At 59.1% G+C, this 15,631-nt stretch overlaps 6 protein-coding genes across 6 annotated transcripts; 4 read left to right on the top strand and 2 right to left on the bottom strand.

The window, feature by feature from the left end:
* Nucleotides 1-1,193: 1,193 nt before the first annotated feature.
* Nucleotides 1,194-4,228, top strand: CDEST_00644 (uncharacterized protein; the record flags this gene model as incomplete). The annotated part of the gene is made up of 4 exons (XM_062916803.1): nt 1,194-1,460; nt 1,624-2,694; nt 2,811-3,091; nt 3,239-4,228. The coding sequence occupies 4 exons, from the start codon at nt 1,194-1,196 to the stop codon at nt 3,786-3,788; spliced, it is 2,169 nt and encodes a 722-aa protein (XP_062772854.1). The 3' UTR covers nt 3,789-4,228.
* Nucleotides 4,229-4,995: 767 nt separating this feature from the next.
* Nucleotides 4,996-8,030, top strand: CDEST_00642 (Putative AAA+ ATPase domain, ABC-2 type transporter, transmembrane domain, ABC transporter; the record flags this gene model as incomplete). Its single annotated transcript, XM_062916801.1, has 4 exons — nt 4,996-5,259; nt 5,424-6,110; nt 6,202-6,695; nt 6,807-8,030. Exons 2-4 carry the CDS (start codon nt 5,891-5,893, stop codon nt 8,028-8,030), a joined length of 1,938 nt encoding a protein of 645 aa, XP_062772852.1. The 5' UTR covers nt 4,996-5,259; nt 5,424-5,890.
* CDEST_00643 (uncharacterized protein) lies at nt 5,007-5,850 on the top strand. Its single transcript, XM_062916802.1, has 2 exons — nt 5,007-5,259; nt 5,424-5,850. Exons 1-2 carry the CDS (start codon nt 5,018-5,020, stop codon nt 5,803-5,805), a joined length of 624 nt encoding a protein of 207 aa, XP_062772853.1. The 5' UTR covers nt 5,007-5,017; the 3' UTR covers nt 5,806-5,850.
* Nucleotides 8,031-8,495: 465 nt separating the features above from the next.
* Nucleotides 8,496-12,425, bottom strand: CDEST_00641 (Putative DNA-directed DNA polymerase, family A, palm domain, ribonuclease H-like superfamily). The gene is made up of 2 exons (XM_062916800.1): nt 12,094-12,425; nt 8,496-12,043 (listed from the first exon to the last, which is right to left on the bottom strand). Exons 1-2 carry the CDS (start codon nt 12,266-12,268, stop codon nt 8,772-8,774), a joined length of 3,447 nt encoding a protein of 1,148 aa, XP_062772851.1. The 5' UTR covers nt 12,269-12,425; the 3' UTR covers nt 8,496-8,771.
* An 862-nt stretch (nt 12,426-13,287) lies between these two features.
* On the bottom strand, nt 13,288-13,770 carry CDEST_00640 (uncharacterized protein; the record flags this gene model as incomplete). The annotated part of the gene is made up of 1 exon (XM_062916799.1): nt 13,288-13,770. One exon carries the CDS (start codon nt 13,768-13,770, stop codon nt 13,288-13,290), a length of 483 nt encoding a protein of 160 aa, XP_062772850.1.
* Nucleotides 13,771-13,886: 116 nt separating this feature from the next.
* On the top strand, nt 13,887-15,630 carry CDEST_00639 (Putative Zinc finger, RING-type). Its single transcript, XM_062916798.1, has 2 exons — nt 13,887-15,319; nt 15,372-15,630. Exons 1-2 carry the CDS (start codon nt 14,203-14,205, stop codon nt 15,557-15,559), a joined length of 1,305 nt encoding a protein of 434 aa, XP_062772849.1. The 5' UTR covers nt 13,887-14,202; the 3' UTR covers nt 15,560-15,630.
* Nucleotide 15,631: the final 1 nt, after the last annotated feature.

Genomic DNA, 15,631 nt, shown 5'->3' with positions numbered 1-15,631 from the left:
CCGTGTGGCCCTCGGACTCCACGCCGGATCAAAAGCAGAAAGCCACGAGGCCGGCCCCATGCCTGTAGCCTGTAGGGCTGAGCCGAAGCCATGCACTGAACAACAGCGCCCCGACACCCGCGAGCAGCAGGCAAGACAGCCAGATAGACGCACGGGCTGGGTGGCTCCCCCCCCCCCCCCCCCCCCCTTCGTAGTGGTGCACTGGCACCGGTTGGCGGACGGCGGTGGCCGATACCCGCGTCATGCTGGGCACCCCCCGACAAGGCAAGTGTCGAGTCTGATGGGCGGCTATTCAAAGGTTCGGTATAAGTTGCCTTCGTACTCTCTCTAGATCTCGTCACGAGGGACCACGACGTGAAAACAGCTGCCACTTCGGTTTCTTCTTCTTCTTCTCTTTTTCGTTTAAGAGAACACAGGCAGCAGCATCGTTTCCCCGGGGCCACGGCCGCAGAGGGTCCGCTTCCCCGACGATTTCCGTCTCCACCAAAACGAGCAAACAAACAAGCACTCTTTGTCACACTTGCACCAAACACCACCAACACCAACACCAACACCAACACCAACACCAATACCACAGTACACACAATACAACGACGTCGTTGTATTGATCTTCACCCGCATTCGTCTCACGGCGGCAGCGGCAGCTAAGCTATCAAAGGCAAACCCCCTGGCACACACACAAACACACAGAACACGCACAGCGTCAGCCTCTCTCGTACGATCAAACCCCACCCCCGGTCGAGTGGACTCGGTGGAGGGAGGGGGGTCGAAACCGGGACACTGGGCCTTTTGGCCCTTTGCGCTGTTGCCAGGCTCTCGACACACACACACACACACACACACATTGACCGTGCGCCGCCTTGTTTGCTTCGATTCGTTTTTTTGGGGGGGAGGGGAGAGGGGCGCAAGGAAACGATACTGATTAATTAAGACACCTTGTCTGCACACCTTTTCTTTGTCGACGACTCAGGCGAGTCCTGGTTTTTTCCACCCTTCTCAATATCTGATATCCCCCCCTGCAAAACACCATTTTCTCTCTTCCCGTGCGCTGCTGCGAGGGGAAAGGAAGTGTTTGAAAAGTAAAAAAATAAAAATAAAACAAGCCACCCCAAAAAGAAAAGGAACAGGGAAAACATCATATAACGGAAGAAGAGGAAAAAGAAGAAGAAAAAAAGCAGAACCCCATACTCGACATGCAGCCTTCACTGTCTCCCCATTTCTCACCACCACCACCACCCCCGCCGCCTCCTCTTTCTGATCTTCCTCCGGGGAGCACTCACAGCAACGGATCCCCAAACGCTCTAGGCGTGGTGGCGGCAGTGGTCCCCGACTCGGAGTCGCCGGCCGGCCGCGAGTCGCCGAACGCACCCTCGTCCTCCTCGGCGACCAGTGATTCCCGCTCTCACTCGCAGCAGGCCGCCCAACCAGTCATTGCGGTCCCTGCCGCCTGTCTCGGCTGCGTAAGCAACATACCTACACCTCTTCTCTCCGTCTCTTCTTCCCATTCCCTTCTCTTTCCTTGCCTGAAAAAAAAAAGCCCGTCATTCCTCGTCCACCCCGCGTCCCTCCCTCCCCCCCTGACGGCCCAGAGCTGACTCAACCCCTTCTCCTCTTTCGCTACAGCGCGCGAAGCACCTTAAGTGCGACGGCCAGAACCCATGCTCGCGATGCCGGAGCTCGCAGTCCGAGTGCGTCTACGTCGCCTCTCGGCGCGGTTACAAGGGTCCGAGGAGGAACAACAACACCAACATCAGCAATACCCACATCAACACCACCACCACCACCACCACCACCACCAACAACAACAACAACAACAACAACAACAACAACAACAACGACCCCGCCAATACCAACCCGAACCCCAACAAGAGGGCACGCTCTTCGTCCCCGACATCCACCCTTGACGTCGCCGACAATGGCTGCTCCATGTTCCTCGGCGCCGCCGCCGCCAACGACTCCTCCATGCCCTTCTATCCCGCCGCCATCGGTCTCCCGGAAACCCCCAGTACCACCTTTGCCGCGGCGCCCAGCTTCACTAACCTGCAACTCTACCGGTCTTTCGGCGCCGCCGTCGGCTTCGGCTCCGGCTCCGGCTCCAACCAGTTGGCCCTGGCCCAGCCTCAGCCCTCCGGCGTCCATGCCCAGGTGCCCGTCCCCACCCTTGCCGAGCGATGTCTCGACTCCTTCTACCACCACTTCCATGCCTCGCACCCCTTCGCCCTCCCCAAGGAGTGGTTGCTCCGCGTCATGCGAGACACCAACATCGAGCCCCTGCTGGCCGCCATCCGCTGGATCGGCGCTTTGTTCCTCGAGGTCGGGCCCGCCCGCGCCGGCTTCCTGGACGAGGCGCTGCGCCTGGTCCAGGACCCGGCGACCCGGCGCGACGGCTTCTTCGTCCAGGCTCTGGTCCTCCTCGTCGTCGGCCTGGACGGGAGCGGCGAGCAGGAGAGGGCCCGCGACCTGCTCGGCGACGCCGAGCGCGTCGCTCTCGAGCTCGGCCTGAACACGCGCGGGTACGCCACGCAGTATGGCCGCGGCGTCCCCGTGCTCGAGGAGAGCTGGCGCAGGACGTGGTGGGACCTGTTCGTCGTTGATGGCATGGTCGCCGGAGTCCATCGTCAGACCAACTTTTTGCTCTTTGACGTGCCCGCCGACGCCGCCCTCCCCTGCGAGGAGCACCAATACATGTCCGGGGTAAGTCAACATCCCCTCCCCCCCCAAAAGAAAAATACTATGCCACATCCACTTATCCTGTATGACGGACGGGTCGGCTGAGATTTTGCGTGTGTGCTTTTCCCCCCAACTTGTAGACCATCCCGCCGCCATTGACCCTCGCCGACCTGGAGGACCGGGACTTCTCCGGCGAGGACAGGGAGTTCTCGTCGTTCGCGTACCGCGTCCTCGCCGGGCGCAACCTGGGGAGGTTCATGCGCGTGCCGCCCATCTTCGGCCCGGACGACGAGAACCTGGTGCGGATCGAGGCGCTCCTGACCAACTGGAGGCTCCATCTCCCGGCGTCCAAGAGGGACGCGCTGAACCAGAAGCTGCAGCCGGACGAGATGATTTTCCAGGCCAACATGATGACCAACGCGTACGTCTTCTCTCTCTCTCTCTCTCTCTCTCTCTCTCTCTCTCTCTGCATGTGTGTTTGTGTGTGTATCTTCTTCCTCATCCACCCCTTCTTCTTCTTCTTCTTCTCCTCCACATATACCCCCTCCCCCGGCTGACCAGAGAACAGAACGTCCATCATGCTCCACCAACCTCACTCGCAGCTCGACTCGTCGCCTACGCGGTCCGTCACGTCGTGCGCGCCGCACCGGCCGGTGCCGTCGGGCGACCTGTTCAACTCGCACACGAGCCACACGGTGACGTCGGCCGCCGAGATCAGCCGGATGATCACGCACCGCGCGCCGCTGACGTCCCACACGCACTTCTTCACCTGCGTCGTCACGCTCTCGTCCATCGTCCACCTGAGCCGCTGGGCCCTCTTCTTCGTGCCCCACGACGACGACGAGCTGCGCCAGCAGATCCGGCTCAACATCGGCGCCCTCAACACCCTCTCGGCCGTGTGGCGGGCCGCCGGCAAGGCCGCCGGCCAGGTCAAGGGCGTCGCGCACGAGATCTACCAGTCCAAGAAGGCGTCACAGGCCGCCAACCCGTCCTACTGGCAGGGCTTCAGCCAGGAGGAGGTCATGAATAGCATCGCCGCCGACGAGACCATCATGAACGACATCGAGACGGGGCTGGGCGGGATCCCGCTGCCGTCTCTCGACAGCCTCACGGGGTAGTTGTCGGAATATTGAGGGGGAGGGGGCCTGAAGTCTGCATGTGAAGAGCGCAAAGACGAATGATGGGGATGGAAAGGAAGTGACTGGCGTGATATGCATCATCGGCCGTCCGGTTCGGTTCGTGGGATACCAGCTCGTGCACAGCATGAGCAGAGGATGAGGCGTCGTGGACGGTTTTTCTTTGGTTTCTTTTTTGCTGATTGAGCCATCATTTTCTTTTCCATGTTGGTTGATCTACTACGGCTTCTAGCGTCAAGCCTGCTCGAAAAGTCCACATATGTAGATTTATCCGCGGCAGCTTGGACGGCGGCGGCGGCCCGTGGCTCGCGGGACTTTTCTCTCCGTCTCTGAATTACACGTCTATGCTTGCTAATGTCTGTGACTGTCAAGACTCAACCGCCTTCGACACGGCCCTGAAAGACTCGGGGCGGCAGCTTAATGTCAACCAAGAGATTATAGCCATAGGCTCTCCTCCCTGTCCCGCACCGGAATAAGAGACTGGCCGTAAGCCGGATCACCATCCCTGCTATTTCGAAAATTGGACCTCCAGTTGAAGGATCCGCGACACCGTCGATGGAGAATCCGCGGCTCTTTTTAGCGTGGGCGGTCCTCTTGAGCAATGGACCCAACCTCCCGGGGCGGGCCAAGCGATACATCCATCATCGGGCCCTGTGGCCGGGGGCCTAGGCTAAGGCCTTTGACTAAAGACTACAGAGCTTCAAGCGCCAAGCGAGACCGCGGGGATGGGGTATCGTGGCATCGCAGGAACACGGAGGCAAGATACGTTGGGGTGTCTGTCTGTCTGCCTGCATGTTCTCTGCGTCAGTCCATTCTTCTTTCTTAAGGCCCTCTACACAGATAAGCCGACCGCTCGCCAGCCAATCTTATCTCGACGACCCAGGGGATTGTCCCCATTGTCCGGTATTCTCGAGAATGGAGGGGAGAGGAGAGGAGAGGAGAGGGGGGCGGGGTCGCCGTTGTAAGACCCGAGCCACACCGGATACACACATCGCAATTCGTGTAAGTGACGCAGGCGAGCGGAGATGATGGGGAAGCGGGAACCCGTCCTCTCGGCGTCCACAAAAAACCGTCCGAACGACTTTTTTCTCATCTCGGGGACCATCCCACCCCACCCCACCCCGACCCTTGTTCCCACCCGTCTTTCGTTGCGGAAGTAAAGCCTTCGGTTCTTCTTCTTCTTCTTCTTCCTCCGGCTATCGGCGAGGGGGATGCAACCTCTCCAATCTCCAATCTTCAATGCGAGGGCGGCACGGGAGACGCGGGGATCCGTCTCGTCGGCGCCCACGACGACATCACACCCTCTCGGCGCGGCTTGGAGATGCCGCCGTCTCGGAAGAGATGCCAACCGGAAGTCTCCCTCTCGCTTGGTCACGATCAACAGCATGTCGCATGGCGCGCGTGCTTCCCGAAACAGACTTTCGCGTGGCTGCCGGCCAGGCCGATCCAGCAAGTAAGTGCACATGTCTCGACGGGAGATGACCACATGCATTAGAACGCCGTGCCTAGGGAGGGGGAGGGGGATGGACTGGACGGCTGGACGGCTGGACAACCCCTACGCCGCACCCTTGCGTCAGCCCCTTTTTAACGGGGCCGGGCAACTAACTAACTAACTAGATGGCATCCCCCCCGTCTTACACGATGGTCGCCGATTACCACCTACCAACCACCCCCTGCTTGCGCATGCTCTTCCTCTCACCTAGCGCGGCAGGGCTGTAGGCTATCCGCTTCAGCCTCACACGTTGACATGCGGGTTCCAGCAGCGCAGAGCAGGAGGAGGTGGTCTCGGCTAGTCGCAGCTGCGCCGGCCGGGTCCGCATTGCAACTCGACGGATGTCGGTGCAGGAGGGGAAAGAGGGAGAGAGTGAAGGAGAAGATAAAAAAACCCCAACGGCTCCGTACCTTGGCTCTGGGCGCCTGGTTCCCGGTGGAGGTCATACAGACACATATAGTAAACACATATAACCGCCCCCTTTCAACTTGGGTCCGTCGTTCTTAGAAGAAGATCATATACCTCCTGTACTTTCAACTAATCAGTGGCGGAAGAGAAGAGAGATATATAAAACATTCACAAACCGCAGCCCATGGCGACTCACGGTAGCCACGCCTCGGCGACGACGGCAAAGGAGTACGCCGGCCACGGATTCTTCCAGCCCGACGTCGAGATGGGCGCCCCCGACGCCCACCTGTTCAACACCACGGTGCACAGCGTCTCGTGGGACGCCGTCGAGGTCACCGTCAAGGACAGGGAGACGAAGAAACCAAAGAAGATTGTCGACCACGTCGATGGCCTCGTCGAAGCGGGTGAGTCCACCCCCCCTCCCCCCACCTTCCTTTTGTCTGACCCTCTTGCGGATTGCATACCCAAGACTAACCAACACACGTCCCCTTCCAGGCGAGATCTGCGCCCTTATGGGCCCCTCGGGCTGCGGCAAGACGACGCTCCTCAACGTCCTCGCCGGCCGCCCGACCAACGCGTCCTCCGTCGGCGGCGCCGTCCTCGTCAACGGCGCGACGCCCTCGCGCTCCGACTTCCGGCGCATCAGCTGCTTCGTCGAGCAGGAGGACGCCCTCATCGGCTCCCTGACCGTCCGCGAGACCCTGCTCTTCACCTCGCGCCTCGCCTCCTCCTCCCTGCCCGCCGCCGAGCGCATCGCCCGCGTCGACGGCCTGCTGGCCGCCTTCGGCCTCGAGGACCAGGCCGACACCATCGTCGGCACGCCCATCCGCAAGGGCATCTCGGGCGGCCAGAAGAGACGCGTCGGCGTCGCCAGCCAGCTCATCACGAGCCCCAAGATCCTGTTCCTCGACGAGCCCACCAGCGGCCTCGACTCGGCCGCCAGCTTCGAGGTCGTTAGCTACCTGAGGAAAGTCGCCAAACGGAGCAATGTAAGTCACCTGCGCGCGCGCGCTCCCCACGTATGTGTATCATGTACACACAAAGAGGGGGGAAGGGGGGAAAGAAGATCCAAAGCCTTACTGACAACAAACCACTCCAAGCTCGTCGTCATCGCGTCCATCCACCAGCCGTCGTCGTCCACCTTCAGCCTCTTCGATAAGCTCCTCCTCCTCTCCGCCGGCCGCACCCACTACTTCGGCCCCGTCGACGGCGTCGTCCCCTACTACGAGTCCCTGGGCATGCCCATCCCGCTGCAGGTGAACCCGGCCGAGCACGTGCTCGAGCTCGTCAACACCGACTTCGTCCGCGACAAGCGCGAGGCCGCCGCCCGCCTCGAGGCCATGCGCGCTGCCTGGGACGAGTCGGCCCCGGCCAAAGACTTGCGCGTGGCCGTCGCCGACGTCCGGCGCCACGGTGACGGCACCTCCGCCGGCGCCGGCGCCGCCGTTGTCGGCGAGGCCGAGACGAAGCCGAACCTCGCAAGCCTCGTCGTCACGCTCCTGCACCGCGGCTTCGTCAAGAGCTACCGTGACGTCGTCGCCTACGGCATCCGCTTCGCCATGTACACGGGCCTCGCCCTCATGATGGGCACCGTGTGGGTGCGCCTCTCGACGGACCAGTCCTCCATCATCCCGCTGACCAACGCCATCTTCTTCGGCGGCGCCTTCATGTCCTTCATGGCCGTCGCCTACGTCCCGGCCTTCCTCGAGGACCGCAGCCAGTACGTCAAGGAGCACCACAACGGCCTGTACGGCGCCACGGCGCTGCTCGTCTCCAACTTCCTCCTCGGCCTGCCGTACCTCTTCCTCATCGCCCTCGTCTTCTCCGCCATCTCCTACTGGCTGTCCAACTTCCGCCCGGCCGCCGACGCCTTCTTCGTCTGGGTCCTGTGGCTCTTCCTCGACCTGCTCGCCGCCGAGAGCCTCGTCGTCCTCTTCACCTCGCTGTTCCCGAGCTTCGTCGTGAGCCTCGCCCTCGTCGCCTTCGCCAACGGCCTGTGGATGAGCGTCAACGGATTCATGGTCTCCCCCACCATCCTCAACGCCTTCTACCGCTACGTCTTCCACTACTGGGACTACCAGAAGTACGTCTTCGAGGGCATGATGCGCAACGAGTTCGCCGAGAGGACCTACACCTGCGGCGATGGCTGCCGCTGCATGTTCCAGACGCCGCTGGCCGGCGAGTGCAAGATCGCCGGGCAGGGCGTGTTGGACACCTACGGCTACACCGAGGACCACTTCGCGAGGAACGTCGGCATCATGCTCGCCATCATCGCCGGCTACAGGCTCGCGGCGTGGGCCGTCTTGAAGCTGAAGAAGAACTGAGCCCGGTAGGCCGCTGGGGCGGGGGTTGCCGTCGTTTCTGGAGTGCTCCTTATCTAATCCTCTCTTCAGTTTCATTCCACGTCCTGCGGATGTATTTTTAATTTTTTTGGCAAAACTAAAATGAGGGCGGAAAACTGGCTGGGGGGAAGGGGGGTTCCTCTCCCCATGGCGTTGAATCTGCAGTTAGCTGGGATCTGAAAATCATGCTTTTGTCCGATTGCTGTACATACATTCGATCGTGTATCTGACGTATTTCGAAGCATTTACAACAATAACAAAAAACTTTTGATAGCGAGGAAATGTGCCGTCGTTTGATATCACGCAGAAAAACACCCGACTCCGACAGCAACGGGAGCGGAGCCGGCTGATGTCCGAGTCGCCGGACCGGGGGGGGGGGCCACCCTTCCGAAATCAGACCCGGCGACCTGGCAGTTCTCAGCCCATGAACCGCAAATTGTGTGTTCCGTTTGGATTGATCGTACACGCTACGTACACCCTATGTGCATCGATGCCTCGATTCCCCAAGTTGAAAAAGAAGAAAGAAAAAGCGCCGGGCACACAATACAACGAACGCCAGCATGAGCCCTCCCCCCTCCTTTATCCAAGCCTTGACTCCCTTCGCTTTTCGAGCCGCCAGAGTGGATAATACATGTAGAAAATAGGGTGCCGTCTATGGCAAGTTTTTTTCACAAAGGTTCGTACAGGTCCATCAACACACCCCTCTCCTCTTCCCATCTTACATTATATTCTCGAGCTCGGTCCGAAGCGACCCGTGCCCTTCTCCTTTTGCCATGTCGTCCACCGGTTCTTCGGCTCGAACCGCGAACCGTACTTATTGTGTCCGAAGGCGTCCGACACCGTCATGGTCGGCACTAGCTTTGCGTCTGACTGGTACGGCAGCACGCTGCGCTCCTTCTTGGGCCTGGCTGCGCGCGGCTTCTTCTCCTCCTGTACCTTGACCGCCTGTCTCCTGTCCTTGAGCACTTGGCTCAGCTCTATCTCGGTGCTCACGATCTGCGCCTTGAGAAAGTGGGGGTCGGCCGATGTCGAATCCTCGAGTGTGTCCATGACGGGCGTGCGTGGCGTGTACTCGATCCCGTCGAGCTTGGGCGCATGCGCCGGGTCAGGCACGATGGAAGGGTCCAGGCAGGCCTCGGCCCCCTTGGCGAGTAGGGCAGTGATGTCGATGCTCTCTCCCGGGGGGATGGCGGTCTTGTGGCTTGGTGTCACGCAGTCCATGTCGACTTCCTTACGGAGGACGTGGTCAATGTCGATGGCGGAGAAGTATGCCACCGACTGAGGCAGATCGTTGATGCCCACTTGTTGAGCAAACATTGCCCTTGTCCAAACATTCGCCACCTGGAGAGCCATCGCGGCACGGTATTTGTCATGGTCCCTGACGAGATATCGAATTTCGTCGTGCACGGTGATGGCGAGCCGAGCATCGATGTTGAACCGTCGAGTGAGGTAGTCCATGCCTACGATCAGGAGGTGGAGGTAGTCGACGCCCGAGGACTGGATTGCCCAGTTGATGCGTGAGGTCAGGTAGCCGTTCTGGTTGATGAACCGGCGCATCAGAGCCTCCGTGATACCCGCGCCCAGGACAAACGTCCGTGGCCGCTCTTGGGCCGCAAACTCCTCGAGCTTATTGAAAACGAAGGATTCTGTCCCGCCGCGCCAGAATGGCCGCTTGCTTAGGACCGACCTGCTCGTCTTGGTGCCCTTCGTCTTGGCATAAAGCCTCGAAGCTGTCTCGTTCGTCTCCTTCTCCGAGAGGTTAGGGTTGAACTGCCTGAGCAGCTGACCGGCAAACTTGAGTCCGGCGCCGTAGATGCGGCCATAGTTGAACACCTTGGCGTCGTTTCTGGTGATCCCCAGAATGCTCGCCGTCCTCGAGTGCAGATCCGTGCCGGCGGCCTTTGTGCCCTCCAATGTCATGAACCCGATGGCGTTACCACCGTGGAGCTTGAACGTCGCGTCTCCCACCAAACTGGCGATCCAGAGCTCCTCCGAGTCTACGTCGGCACCCACAAAGCTGTAACCCGGCGGCGCCTTGACCATCGATTTGAGCTCCGATCCGACTCTGTTCTTCTTCGCATTACTCGCCGTGAGCCACGTGTTCTCCACTGCTCTTCTCGTGATGGTGCCCATGGGTATGATCTGGGGCAGGATGTAGCCTTGGACGTGTTCCGGATCTCTCTTCTTCTTGGAGCTCGCCTCCTTGCCTTCGCCCGGAATATCGTCTTCATACACAACCATCTGTGACCTGATGCGGTCGCGGGCGCTGATCCAGTACGAACACGACGCGTTCATCTCCAAAGCTTCCTTGGCGTACGGATACTCCGAAGACAACGTACCCTTCTCGAAGTAGGATAGATATCCCTTGGCCATCGGGTTGACGCACCTCGCCATGGGCCCGTCCTTGTGTGGCAGCTTGAAGAAGAGACCGCCATCTTCATGTAGCGCAGCATCGCTCTCGGTGTCGGAGAAATCGCACTGGATCATCTGCTTTTGCTGGTAATCCGCTGCTTCGCTCGCCGCCACCCGAAATGTCCAGCCGTACTTGTCTGACCAAAACAGTGGGTGGTTATCCCACGAGAGCTTGAGCAGGATCGGGGCGATGCGGGTCCGTACTGTGATGTTGATGGGAGAGTCGTTCTTCGGGAACAAGTCCTTGTACCACTGCGGCATGCCGGGCATCTTTTGCCTCGCGGCCGGCCGTGGAGGATCGTTCTTTTTCTTGCCTTTGACCATTTTGATTTCTTGGCCAGACCAGTCTAGCTGCTTCAGCCATGGATCGTTTCCCCATTTCTCCGGGTCGTCTTTGATGGCGAGGGCCTGTTCGGTGAGCCCGATCAGACGTTCCTGGACGGCATCGGATAGCTCACGGTAGGTGGCCTCGGCATTGTGGATGTAAGCGTCCCAGGTCTTGTTGACGGGCAAGATGACGGACGACAAATGGCGCAAGGCCGCGAAACTGACGGGATGGGGGCAGGTGTCGAGAAAGTTGGGGAACACGATCTGGTACACCCGGTGAGTGATGGCAACGTCGGCAGCACAGTAGTCCAGCAGGTTGTCTAGTTTGCCCAACACGCCGGCTCGGTCGAGTGTGCCAAACTCGTCGCGCACAGCCTTGTCTATGGTGACGTCGAGATGGAATTTGGCCACGTCGCGGAGCGAGTTGACCGAACTTCGGTCCACCCAAAGTTCCTCCTCCTCCTGCCGCAGTGCACTGTTTCCCAGAAGCTCCGCCAACTGTACATCGTCGGTCTGGCTCGCAATCTTGTCTCTCAGCTCTCGACTCTTCTTGTGCTTCATCCACGTCGGTCTTTGCTGCGAGCACATGCCGTTTACAGCCACGTGGAGCGACATGGTATCCATGAAGGAATTGCGCGTTTGCTTCACGTCGTACTCTTCCAGTATTCTCGCTCGGTCATATCCGACATTGTGCCCTACTATCACTCGCTCTTTCGTCGGGTCGCCCAGTGGGATCAAGTGCCGATCGGATTCGGACTCGCCCAGCAGCCAAGGGGACAGCCAGGCATACCAAGCCGTCGGACTCGAGGCGCAAGCCATGACGGCAAATGAGCTTTCCTTCCACAAGACCTCGGTATCAAAACACAACATGGAATCATCGGGCGCGTCAACGGCTTCCGTCCTGCCGTCCGTATAGTATTTGGTCCATCCACTGCGGCGGACCCATTTCCGCGGCTTTGGCGGTGCGTTCGCCCTCGCAAACTTTTTCGCGAGCGATAGGTAAGGTTCGGCAGAGTCGACCGCAAGCTTATGGAAGTGCTCGTCTAGGGTTCGTCCTTGCAGCTCGGGGAGGTCGAAGGCGATGGGGTCGCTGTTGTCGGTGTTCTTTCCGAGCAGATCGTGACGGCGCAAGTGGTTCCTGGAGAGCTCTACGAGTTCCGGTGGCGGCGGCGTGGTTCCGTCGGGGAATATCTGCTTGTACACGTGGGCGCTGAGGTGCTGGACGCCAATGTCGCTGTAGCGCGCCTGCGACAAGACTGGGATGGTTAGTTGACTGGGGGAGAGACACGACGGGCGTGAGGCTCACTATTCGGCTTTTCCTGTCGCTCCTTGATGTTATCAACGTTCGCAGTCTCTGCAGCAAGCGAAGACTGCCAGCGAGCATGAGAGCGCCAGGCGAGGCGGCGAGAAGCATGATGTCGGGCTAGGCGGATGAAGCTCGCAGTGGAACCCCTCAGGACGTGGTTTGTGATTGCGGCCATGGTCTAAGTCGACCGTGTGGCATGTCGCAGCGTTTGGTTTCTAATGGCTGATCGAAGGTGGGCGGTTGCAGGTCATGACTTTGAATGCGTGGTGAAGGATGCACAGTCGCAGAAGTCGAGAGCGAGGGCGAGGACGAGGACGATGACGACGATGGACGAGGAGCGGCGTGGGCGAGAAAAAAACGAGAGTTGCCGTCGCTAGTACCTAGAGTACTGACTTAGGTGGGTAGAAAGGTAGGTAGGTAGGTACCTATGCATCGCGATAGGGGGTAGAAGAGGGGCGCGTTAGGCCCCTGTGCTGGAGCAGGGATTGCTACGTGGCAGCCAATCGCCGAGCTTGGGATTGCCTGCTTTGCCCATCTCACTCAGTACGTCCCCACCATTTAAGGGTCGGCCGGCCCCCACCTGGGCTTCTGGAAGAATTTGGTCGGCCCTGCACCCTCGAAAAATTGGTGTCGGCTGCGTGACTGAGAGCTGTGGACTTGCTCGTATTTTGGGGCACAATTCACGACTTCTTTTCCTTCAGATGCATGAGAACAGAAACGACAACATCTGATTTCGCATAAGTGTATGTCGATATCAGCAGAACAGCCCGTCCCAGGCTACTACAGTAGGCACCTAGATGATGGCAGATGGCCTCCGATGCTGTCGGCATTGTGGATCAAGGCATACCGGGCCGGTCGGGGGTCTTTGTGCGGAGCGTCCGTACTTCCAGGCCAAGAAAGGTACCCCCCCGGTAGGCAGGCACGTTCCGAACCCACGCACCCTTTATGTACCATGTAAGACAATCCAGCTTGGAAACCTTTCTCGGTTCCGAAGTGCGCCTCCGGGCAGCACGAGAAAAATAACGAATGATTGGCCGCATTTGTGTGGCAGCGCGCTGCACGCGAAGCTCGGTTCAAGAACGGACTAGGCGGGCATGCGTGGTATGGGCGAGAGCCGCCAGAATACATATCCGAACACATGTTTGTTGTAGACGAGAAGCGAGCCCGAGTGCGCCGTGACACTTGCTCCTGCACTCAGCCGTATTGTGTGACGCCGGGAGCACCACTGATGCAGAGGAGTACAGGCACAGACCAGATACAGATACAGATACAGATACAGGTACAGGGAGGGACCGCGAACAACAGAGGCGTGCTCGGCGTGGCCTCGTTGCTTTTTTCGACTTGAATTTCTTCTCTTTCCTCCCCAAGAGCAAGCACGACAGTGGACAACCCCCCCCCCGAGGCTCCCAAAACTGCCCCAAGCGCTGTGCCTGCCACGGCGCCACCTGTCGCGATCGGGAATTCCGAGGTGAGGAAACACAATAGAGGAATCCCGTGTTGGATGTTTTCGCCATCTTTCCTTTTCACCCACTCAGTCTCACTTTCTTTCTCGTTCTTCCAGCAGTCAGTCCATAAGAAAACGTCGGGAACCATAAGAAAGTGTTGGTCGCCACCAGCTGCTGCTGCAACAGGATGACTGACAATGCAACTAAATGACTGGCGAGACCGATTCATCATCAAATTACCGCATTTGCCGCCGCTGCGGTACCTACTGTGCATGCATACATATAACGAACGATCCACTGCACCACCAAATCCATCACCTCCTCAATCCCCGAACTCGCGCCTAAACCCCGAAACTAAGGTACGACGATACCGGCGACGTTCTTCCGTCATACTATCTCCCTCGCCCTTCCTCGCTTCCCCCTCCATCTCCTTCCCTTCGCAACGCCGACATGGCCAAGGACCCCTTTGCCGACCTTCAACCTCCCTACCCTGGATGTTTGTCTGGTAATTAATTCTTTTCCCTTTTCCACATTCTACGGATTCATCTGTTTCCATCACTTACTTCCCTCTGTCGCCCTTGGCCCCTAGAACGTCTTATTTCTAACTTTCAATTCACTTCTTCGCACGCCAAAAAAAGACCATCACCACTTCCCCCCACCTCCCATGCCGGGCCTCATACCCTTCGCACCTACGCCTCCTCTGTCGCAGTCGACACATACCAGCGCCTCTTCCGTCCCAGCACGATCGACCAATACTTTCTTCGGTACAGACCGGGGTGCTGCACGAGGCAGCAGCAGTCAGGCACCCATCGACCTCGACGACGATTCCGAGCCCACCGCTCCACTGCCTCGCAACGCCACCTACACACACCTACATCAGCACCATCAACACCACTTGGAAAACTTTTGGGGCGTTTTGACACCCGGCAACACGCAAAACCCACAATCACTCCCGTCCTTCTCGGACTTTGCCGCCAACCTGGATTTCCAACCTTTGGGAGTGACTGCGCTATTGCATAACAGCGCCGCCCCGCAGACACCGGGCCACGAACCGAACAGCGACGAATACCTCTCCGCACTCGTTGAAGGGAACTTCTCACCGTCCTCATACACCCGACACACGCAGGCCTCGCCGAGCACTCAACAACAACGACAACAACCACGACGACCGAGCCTGGCTCAGAGTTCTCAGAACGCACCCCATCGCCACGCCTCTGACACCCCGCTGCGACCGGACCGCTTGGCCAGGGACGCCAGCCAGAATACAAACACTGTGGTAACAGCAGCACGACAACCAACGTCCCGTCCCGCATACCACGACAACCAGGTGGAAGAGTCGCTCTTTGTAAGCTCCGACGACGAACCTCAAGTCACGATGCCTGTCCAGACGCGCCGGAGGGCCTCCACCATCCTCAGCTCCGATCACGACCCCGAGTCAGACGAGATTGCGGCCTCCGCCACGCGAAAGAGGCCCGCCCCTTCTTCTGCCCCTGCCAGAGAAACCACCGCTCCCAAACGGCGACGTACATCACAGCCCCAAGCGACACGCACACAGACAACGACGCCCGGTGTACTGGGTCCCGACGACGACATTTTTGGCGAAGACAAGGTTCCATCAAAGAAGGGCAAGGAAAGGGACGAAGACGTCATTGATCTTGCCGACGCAAACGAAGTGCCAGAGGACTTGAAGGCGCCTAAGGAGGACAAGAGAATCAAGATTTCGGCCTTTCAGTGTGTCATCTGCATGGACGATGTCACTGCGCTAACGGTAACCCATTGTGGTACGTACATGGTCGTCGGGTCCGGCATTGTCAATACACTAACGCTTGCCAGGCCACCTCTTCTGTTCCGAGTGCCTCCACTCGGCGCTCAATGTCGACGCGACCAAAAACAAGTGCCCCATTTGCAGGCAGAAGGTTGAAACCAAGGACAAGAGCGACTATACAGCCAAGACCAAGGGTTTCTGGCCCCTGGAGCTCAAGCTGATGACGGCTAGCCGCAAAGGGAAGCAGCGGGCATGAACCACGCAACCACTCTCACGAGACACGGATCAAGGACCTGGGCTCAAAACCATCACGGACTACATGTTACTT

Source organism: Colletotrichum destructivum, chromosome 1, assembly GCF_034447905.1.
Source record: "Colletotrichum destructivum chromosome 1, complete sequence".
In the NCBI taxonomy this organism is placed as follows: Eukaryota; Fungi; Ascomycota; class Sordariomycetes; order Glomerellales; family Glomerellaceae; genus Colletotrichum; species Colletotrichum destructivum.
This window is presented reverse-complemented; position numbering and strand designations above follow the sequence as displayed.

Excerpts from the sequence above, each read along its gene's own strand:
- CDEST_00643 (XM_062916802.1), top strand. The coding sequence starts at position 5,018 with ATGCAACCTCTCCAATCTCCAATCTTCAATGCGAGGGCGGCACGGGAG. Across the intron at positions 5,260-5,423 it reads CGGCCAGGCCGATCCAGCAA|ATGGCATCCCCCCCGTCTTA; the intron begins GTAAGTGCACAT and ends CTAACTAACTAG.
- CDEST_00641 (XM_062916800.1), bottom strand. The coding sequence starts at position 12,268 with ATGGCCGCAATCACAAACCACGTCCTGAGGGGTTCCACTGCGAGCTTC. Across the intron at positions 12,044-12,093 it reads GCGACAGGAAAAGCCGAATA|TCTTGTCGCAGGCGCGCTAC; the intron begins GTGAGCCTCACG and ends TAACCATCCCAG.
- CDEST_00639 (XM_062916798.1), top strand. The coding sequence starts at position 14,203 with ATGCCGGGCCTCATACCCTTCGCACCTACGCCTCCTCTGTCGCAGTCG. Across the intron at positions 15,320-15,371 it reads GCTAACGGTAACCCATTGTG|GCCACCTCTTCTGTTCCGAG; the intron begins GTACGTACATGG and ends AACGCTTGCCAG.